The sequence below is a fragment of the Nanorana parkeri genome, unplaced genomic scaffold, assembly GCF_000935625.1.
Source record: "Nanorana parkeri isolate BGI_ZX_2015 unplaced genomic scaffold, ASM93562v1 scaffold1180, whole genome shotgun sequence".
Classification (NCBI taxonomy): domain Eukaryota; kingdom Metazoa; phylum Chordata; class Amphibia; order Anura; family Dicroglossidae; genus Nanorana; species Nanorana parkeri.
The window spans coordinates 289514-298639 of record NW_017307448.1 but is presented as its reverse complement, the minus strand read 5'-3'; the positions used below and the strand labels follow the sequence as shown (position 1 = coordinate 298639).

The window sequence follows — 9126 nt, the reverse complement described above, 5'->3', positions numbered from 1 at the left end:
AAACATATTTCAATCAAGCAGTCAGACGGTAACATTTTTACGATCCAATTGTAATGTGTATGCGCGCCATTAGCAGTGGCGTTACAAAGCCAGAGACTCCTCTTTGAGGTGGAAGTGGAAAAGTCATCCCGCTAATTCCCGATACCTATTATGTATCATCTGCAGCCCGGAGTGGCAATAAAAAAGGAATCTCAGCTTATTCTGTGTCGTAGATTTACTGGAACTTTTAATTCCGGGGAGCTTCACATTTTATTGTCGGTATATGAAATAAAATGATCTGCGCGGTGGTACGGAGGCCTGTTCCGGGTCAGATTTATTGTACTTGTAAATTCTGCGGCATTGCAATGATATAAATTATGAATATTTTATGGAGGGTTGTGAGCTCGGGATGAGGCTCTGCAGATGTTGCCGCTTTAGATTACGATGATGCTGCAAAGGTGTAAAAAAAATAAAATGTCTCATATTGTGTGCCAGAGGAGCCTCAGACAGAGCTTCATAGAGGAAGAATGGAAATGTTTCTTAAAGGTCATAACATTGGCTAGGACAGTTCCTTGAAGTGTATGTTTGTTCATTTTGGGTAGCGTGGGGAAGTGTTATTACTTCTGTCAGGTTTGGTTTTGCTCTGGAACAAGTAGAAACAAGATAGACAGTAGTGTTGAGGTGGGATTAGGAGTTTCTGTATTTGATGATGACACCACATTATGCAAGGAAATCATTCGGCGCAGGATGTAGGAACGTTACAGGCAGGGATGGAGTTACTCTCCCTGCTGCCCCAAGGCGAGGTTCCACAATGCGCCCCCCTCCCTGCCAACCCCCCCTATCAATGAAGAATTGCAAACGGATGGCAGGGGTGGCAGGGTTAGTTTACATTTTTTTTTTCATTATCATTTTTTTTTTTTTACTTTTGTTTGATTTTTATTTATCTTATCGTTTCCTTTTTTTTTTATTTTTTAAAAATTTGGCGTCGGGGGATTCCACATCGCTGCCCCCCCCTCCGCTCCCTGCCGCCCCGAGGCCTGGCCTCAGTGGCCTTGTGGGGAATCCGGGCCTGGTTACAGGAAGATCTTGATAAGTTGGGCGGAGACTTGGCAGATGAGGTTTAACGTTATGCATTTGGGTGCTAAGAATTTGCATGCAAAATGCTCATTAGGAGGAGCTTCTCAATCAGTGATAGAAGAAGATTTGGGGTTCCTTGTAGACCATAGTCTTTACTATAGCACGCCATCCTTGGTTGGAGCTAACAAAGTCAATGGAATACCCTCATACATTAAAGGGGGTAATTATTGGAGGGATAAAGTGATACTCTCACTGCTGTACAAGAGGTTGGTCCGGCCTCTTCTTGAGTATGTGGTCCAGTTTGGGTCACCAGCCAACAGAAGTAATGTACAAGAATTGGAAAGAGTTCAGTAAAGGACAACACAATAAATAACGAGGATGGAGGACCTCAACCATGAAGAACAGAGAAGGAAATTCTCCTTAGAGAAGAGGCGCTTAGGAGGAGACACAATCGCTATCTATACATCAATCAATGGTGAGTGTAGCGACGGGAATAAACTGTTTAATCAGCGGTCCCTGATGAGGACGTGCAGCCTGAGGTTGGAGATGTAATCTGAAATGAATGTGAAGGAGGTTTCATCCGAAATGATGGAGGTTTGTGGCCGAGCCGGGAATTGCTCAGCGTTGTGGTGAAGACAACAGAACACCGAGCAATTCAAAACAGTGAGGCTAAAAGCATGTGTAGCGATAACTCCCCGCAGGGAGCCGCTGATTGCCCGTTCCTCATCTAGCCAGTCAAGGGGTTGATTTCCAGCCGCAGCCATTAGCACTAACCGCCCATAAATTGATGTCCACTCCAGTGATATGATGCTAATTGAAGTTTATTGAACATATTTTGTGTGAGAGAGGGTATAGGGTCTAGGTCAGTGATGGCGAACCTTGGCACTCCAGCTGTTTTGGAACTACAAGTCCCATGAGGCATTGCAAGGCTCCGACAGCCACAGACATCACTCCCAGAGGCAGATGCATGTTGGGATATGTAGTTTTGGCACAGCTGGAGTGCCAAGGTTCGCCACCATTGGTCTAGGTGCACAGGCCTTCTTAGCTCCAGACTCACCAGATCTTATCTTCAAGGGAATACACATCCACAATCCATGAAAGAACACCGACCCCGCTCTGAAGTCCACATAAACCCAAGGCACTTCAAGAGCCCGCACTGGTCCTGGTTCTTCCATCTGTCAGGCATTCTCCAGGTTGGAAGCCTCCAAGGTAACCTCTCCTTCAGCAACTCAGCCAATGCCCACCCCCCCCAGGCCTCGGCCTAGCCTGGGGGCAGGCCGAACAGGACCCAACCTTAATCCAGGGCTGGTCCAGGCAAGAGAGCTAGCACATGGCACCCCCACCCATATATGCACACTTTGTCAGCAGGCCACACTGGCTGAAACAAGCCCAGTGGTTGGCTGCTGTATTGTACACATATTACAGTGTCTCCTATTGGCTGTCCCCCAATATGAGTCTCACTCCGCCCAGGGGGGGTACAGACAAGGTTAGACACCTGGGATTTAACCATATAGTTGCTGCTACAAATCCAGCCAGGCTGTCTACTGCCCTGGCATATCACTAAATGCATGGTAGTCACATCACAAAATGTGATGGGTGCTACACATGTGAGGAGGAAGTAGGAGGAGCGACACGCCTTGCTGTGATTGGACGGCGGCGGTTTGCTACAGTCCGCCCCCAGGTGAGTCGATTACAAAGAGCTGAAGGTGGCTGTTAGGTTCACGGTGTGGGCCCGAGATGATGAGGAGGACCTCCCTTGCAACCCTGTCTGATGAGCACTGGGGCTGAAAACAGTGTGTGTCAGGCAGGGGGTGCACGGGTGCCGGATCGGGATACCAGGTATCGGCAGTAGGTGAAGTGCAGGCAAAGCAGGCAGCCGTGCAGGATACTGGTGTTCCCTCACCTCCCGATCTACTGAGCCGACCTGTGACAGTCTCATTGTCACAGGTCGGCTAGAACCATGAGGCACTATGAGGCACTCACCTCATAGTTCTCCTTTAAGGGAACGTGACACTGTGGCACTGAACAATCGGCTTTGCGATGATCTAATGATAGACATTTAAATTTCTGGAGCTATAACTTGTAAAATTGCGCAGGGTTCGGAAATATGTAAATTTAACGATATATTTATGTGTTACACAAGCTTTAGTCTAGTTGGATTTATTAATTTGATTTTTAGGTGCAGCGGTTTCCGAGGTCCTCTTTTGATCACACCCCTTTTATATCATTTTGCTTTGTGGGGGTCGGCTTACAAGCTGCACTGTGTTGACAGAACTTTTTTGAACAATCAGAATTTTTGGGGGGGTTATTTTTTTTCCTCTCTCACTAGAGAGATTTCCTTTCACTTCCTGTTCTAAAGATGTAACAGAAAATTAGAGGAAATCTCTTCAAAGTCAAGGGAATTCCCATTTTGCACAGAACAGGTGTCCCCATTGGAGGAATCACCTTCTATTCATGCTCTGGTGACATCTAGAGATGAGCCTGGGTGGCACTGGTGATGTAGCCTTCTCATGATGCATCTGTGAGGACAGGTCTACATGACCAGTGCCTCACTCACCCAGGAAGTGGAAAAACAGTAATTGTAAGAGCAAAAAATGTTTGTTTAACTAAAGAATGTAAATTGATTTAATGTTAGCACGCAGAGCTGCATGTTGCGGTGATTTTTAGTGAAAGGACATGCGTCTTGCTGTTGGAACACTGATGTGAAGGTGCAGCTATGTCAGGTGCTGCGTAAATTCTTGGTGCTGTATAAATAGCTGTAATAAATAACTCATTGCTACACTTCTGCAGAACCTCCTCCTCCTCCTACAGTACTTACCTGTATCCCCATGCCTCCCGTGCACTTCGTGCCCGCCTCCAGCCTCTGGGTAGGAATGACTCCAGTGCACCCAGTGGCTCTAAAAACACACTCCTAGTCCAGGTGTCACCTGGTGACTCCAGTGCACCCATTCATTTCAAGTGCTCTCCCAGTTCATGTGACTCTACTTCACCCAGTGACTCCAAGTGCTCTCCCAGTTCATGTGACTCTACTTCCCCCAGTGACTCCAAGTGCTCTCCCACTTCATTTGTCATCTAGTGACTCCAGTGTGCCCAGTGACTCCAAATGTACTCCAAGCCCACATGTCAACTATTAACTCCAGTGCGCCCAGTGACTTCAAGTACTCTCCCAGTTCCCATGTCACCTAATGCCTCCAGTGCGCCCAGTGACTTCAAGTACTCTCCCAGTTCCCATGTCACCTAATGCCTCCAGTGCGCCCAGTGACTTCAAGTACTCTCCCAGTTCCCATGTCACCTAATGCCTCCAGTGCGCCCAGTGACTTCAAGTACTCTCCCAGCTCCCATGTCACCTAATGCCTCCAGTGCACCCAGTGACTCCAAATGCACTCCAAGCCCACGTGTCAACTATTAACCCCAGTGCGCCCAGTGACTTCAAGTGCTCTACAAATCCATAGGTTATCCAATGGCCCCAAGAGTGTTTGTGCCTTCAAATGTGCTCTTGTGTACTTCTGGGACACCTGTGTCCCCTTGCAGTCTCTGATATGTTTCATAATCTGGATTTTCCTATTCTCAGTGGATGGGGACCTCTGTGACAAAAAAGTGACAAAATACTGTGAAAAAGTTGTGTCACAGGGGAATGCTAAACCCGTGTAGGCAGCTTAGGTCATCACGAGAGAACTTTGTATGAACCTCCTCTATGTTTGGTGATATGGAGATCCTTTGCGTGAAGCTAATGACATTTTTTTGCTGTTTCGTTTCCCAAGGTGGTTGGACTTCTTGGACCTCCTGGGGGGACTGTAACAGGGACTGCGGGGGCGGGCTCCAGACAAGAACTAGGTCGTGCCAATCTGTCCCTGAAGAGGGCCACATCTGTGAAGGAGTCCTAGAGGAGGGCCGGCTCTGCAACAGGAAAGCCTGCAGTGGTAAGTGCTTATTGAGTAATAGAATGTTGTATTATATTGTATTCATCTAAATGTTAATTGTCATTTATTCTAGGGAATAGATTATATGTTGGTGACTATAGCTTGTGAGAGATGTTTAGCAGTCAGTGGCCATATTTGCCCTATTGGGTTTAAGGGTGGCCCTGTAATGCTATAAATGGGGCTAGCTGTTCACATATTCTCTTTCAAACCATGGGGAATCAGGTTGGTATATAGAAATATACTGTTTGATGGCAACCTAGTAAGTACAAGCTATTGTTTTGTGTATCTGCTGGGTACAATATCCATTTCCCTGGATGAGGGAGGCTTGTTCTGTGTAGTAAGTGCCAAACAGGCTAAGGAAGGGTTTCTCAACACGGGTAGCATGAGAGGCCTTCAGGAGTCCTCTGCTGTTGCTGTGGGTTTATTTCTTCCCAACTGTGGCTTCACTTTTTCTTATGCAGCTTCCACTAATAGTTTCAGGTCCGGGCTGTCTGGATCTAGGAAGTCTTCAGCAAGCACTGACGGGGTGAGCCTACAGACCGGACTCCCCGGGGATCTAGAAAGCCTTCAGGCAGCATAGGCAGGGTGAGCCTACAGACCGGACTCCCCGGGATCTAGAAAGCCTTCAGCCAGCATTGACAGGGTGGGCCTACGGACCAGGCTCCCTGGGGATCTAGAAAGCCTTCAGCCACCATAGGCAGGGTGAGCCTACAGACCGGGCTCCCGGGATCTAGAAAACCTTCAGCCAGCATTGACAGGGTGGGCCTACGGACCAGGCTTCCTGGGGATCTAATTGGCCAGTGCTGGCAGGGTGGGTCTACAGACCAGGCTCCCTGGGGATCTAGAAAGCCTTCAGCCAGCATAGGCAGGGTGGGCCTACAGACCGGGCTCCCCAGGGATCTAGAAAGGCTTCAGCCAGCATAGGCAGGGTGGGCCTACAGACCGGACTCCCTGGGGTTTAAGAAAGCCTTCAGCAAGCACTGACAGGGTGGGCCTACAGACCGGGCTCCCTAGGGCTCTAGGAAGCCTTCAGCCAGCATAGGCAGGGTGGGCCTACAGACCAGGCTTCCTGGGGATCTAATAGGCCATTGGCCAGTGCTGGCAGGGTGGGCCTACAGACCAGGCTCCCTGGGGATCTAATAGGCCATTGGCCAGTGCTGGCAAGGTGGGCCTACAGACCAGGCTCCCTGGGGATCTAATAGGCCATTGGCCAGTGCTGGCAGGGAGGGGCTACAAACTGCCAGCTTTAGAGTATAGTAAGTGGATGGATGTGTGTGGATGCGAACCAAGGAGAACGTATCATCCCCACCCTGTCAGCACTGGCCAATGGCTTTTTTTCTGAGGGTGCTTGGCCACCTGGAGGAGATCTACAGCCTCGTCAAGTACAAGATGGGTGGCTGCCAGGTAGCAAAGCCCAAAATGGAGCAGGCAAGTAGCACAGCACCCTGTTCTTTCCTGGAAAACCAAGTACAGGCAACAAGCCTACTATCAATGCAACATGTACATGGCAGACATTATCTCTGCTCATCAGATATCCATGGCCTGCTTTCTATATGGTGGCACCACACAGTCACTGTCCTTTAATCCTCTATCAGTGCCAGTGTATAGATCAGGTCTGGGCTGAATGAAGGCAGCGGGGGCTTATCAAAGCAGTCATAAAAGGAAATGATTTCACCTTTTTATATGAGGTTTTTGGTCTGGTCACATGACCAGATTCTTGCCTTGCAGGAGGTGAGGTGACCATGTTCTTCTTGGCTGCCTCCTGAGAGTGATATCATAGAAGTCAATGTTCCCCCGTTTCTCCAAGTGTCTTCTCAGTTAGCTTATATCTCGTGTGAGAGAGGCAGGGCATGGGCAAGGCATGGGCAGTGCATGGGCAAGGCATGGGCAGTGCATGGGCAAGGCATGGGCAGTGCATGGGCAGGGCATGGGCCAGTACTGGGGGTGTTCTTCAGCACTGCAAAGTCCTTTCACAATTCACATTGATATGAACTCAAGTGCAGCAGGAACTTTCTTGATGGATGGGTAATAGTGCCAGGGGAATATTCAGCATCATCATGAACAGCCATGGTTGGCCGGATCACCAGAAGGGCTCACAGGAGGTGAAAAATAATTTTGGGTGAAGTGATTGCAAATGTTTTTGTGTAACTCAGCGGAGTCAATGATTCTCCTGACTCCTCCCTTCTCAATGATGCTGTTAGACATTAGAGTTGAAATTCAGATGGCTTTAGATTCTGATTAAATCTCATGAACCAGATGTCCCAAACCAGATCCAGGGTGTAGTGTTATCTTTGGCAGCTCACATTCATGGAAGAAAGAGACCAAAGCCTGCTCCAAGGACGGGTTATTATTATTTATTATTATACAGGATTTATATGGCGCCAACAGTTTGCGCAGCGCTGTACAATATAAGGAAGACATTATAATCACAATACGAAACAAGACAAGATGGTAAGGAGGGCCCCGCCCCTGAGGGATAGGCTTCCCTGACTAGATGAGTCTTAAAGTAACATTAAAGGAGAACTATGAGGTCAGGGCTTTTCCCCATAGTTCTCCTAAGGGTAACGGGAGGACACAAACTAGCGTCCTCCCGTCACCCTAAGCTCAGTATATAGGGAGCTACAGCCCGCGGTATACTGAGACGCCGCAGCTGAAACGGATCCCGACAATTGTGCCGGGATCCGCCCAGCTGCGTGACCGACAGCTGGCTCCGCCTATCTAGAGGCAGAGCCAGCTTCCAAGTGTCTTCTCAGTTAGCTTATATCTCGTGTGAGAGAGGCAGGGCATGGGCAAGGCATGGGCAGTGCATGGGCAAGGCATGGGCAGTGCATGGGCAAGGCATGGGCAGTGCATGGGCAGGGCATGGGCCAGTACTGGGGGTGTTCTTCAGCACTGCAAAGTCCTTTCACAATTCACATTGATATGAACTCAAGTGCAGCAGGAACTTTCTTGATGGATGGGTAATAGTGCCAGGGGAATATTCAGCATCATCATGAACAGCCATGGTTGGCCGGATCACCAGAAGGGCTCACAGGAGGTGAAAAATAATTTTGGGTGAAGTGATTGCAAATGTTTTTGTGTAACTCAGCGGAGTCAATGATTCTCCTGACTCCTCCCTTCTCAATGATGCTGTTAGACATTAGAGTTGAAATTCAGATGGCTTTAGATTCTGATTAAATCTCATGAACCAGATGTCCCAAACCAGATCCAGGGTGTAGTGTTATCTTTGGCAGCTCACATTCATGGAAGAAAGAGACCAAAGCCTGCTCCAAGGACGGGTTATTATTATTTATTATTATACAGGATTTATATGGCGCCAACAGTTTGCGCAGCGCTGTACAATATAAGGAAGACATTATAATCACAATACGAAACAAGACAAGATGGTAAGGAGGGCCCCGCCCCTGAGGGATAGGCTTCCCTGACTAGATGAGTCTTAAAGTAACATTAAAGGAGAACTATGAGGTCAGGGCTTTTCCCCATAGTTCTCCTAAGGGTAACGGGAGGACACAAACTAGCGTCCTCCCGTCACCCTAAGCTCAGTATATAGGGAGCTACAGCCCGCGGTATACTGAGACGCCGCAGCTGAAACGGATCCCGACAATTGTGCCGGGATCCGCCCAGCTGCGTGACCGACAGCTGGCTCCGCCTATCTAGAGGCAGAGCCAGCTGTACCCGCCCCCTCCCCCGTCCGTTCCGCCAGTCAGCGTGAGTGACAGTCACGGCTCTCTGCAGGGAGATGATCGAGAGGGGAGCGAGCGACGGTATGTGTTCGCTCACTTCTCGATCTATTGAGCCGACCGGTGACAGTCTCATTGTCACACGTCGGCTCAGATTATGAGTGAAAATCACCCGCCTCATAGTTCTCCTATAATGAGTGACCGAAACGGTGACCGAGGCGTTCGCGTGGGAAGTGACTGGAGCCGTGTCGGATGAAATGACTTCGTGCATTTTTTTTTTTTTTACCTCTTCCATCATTAAAAATGACTTTGTAATCAGCGCCCTCCTCTCAGGTACCTCTGGACCCGCTCGCTATCATTTAGCAGACGGGAAGTCGTCAAGTTTATATCCCGTAAAAGCGCGTCACGGAGGAACGAGATCGACCGCAATTCAAATGAGTTTTATTCCCTTTGCTGGGTTGTGCCGATAA

General features: G+C 48.7%; 1 protein-coding gene across 1 annotated transcript in view; it reads left to right on the top strand.

Annotated features, from left to right (window-relative positions):
• The window catches only part of LOC108796840 (brain-specific angiogenesis inhibitor 1-like), a 368891-nt gene that overhangs the window by 106792 nt on the left and 252973 nt on the right, over positions 1-9126 (top strand). Inside the window, exon 7 of the mRNA XM_018568381.1 lies at positions 4818-4976. Coding sequence (XP_018423883.1) covers positions 4818-4976 — 159 coding nt within the window. The remainder of the gene's footprint in view (positions 1-4817; positions 4977-9126) is intronic.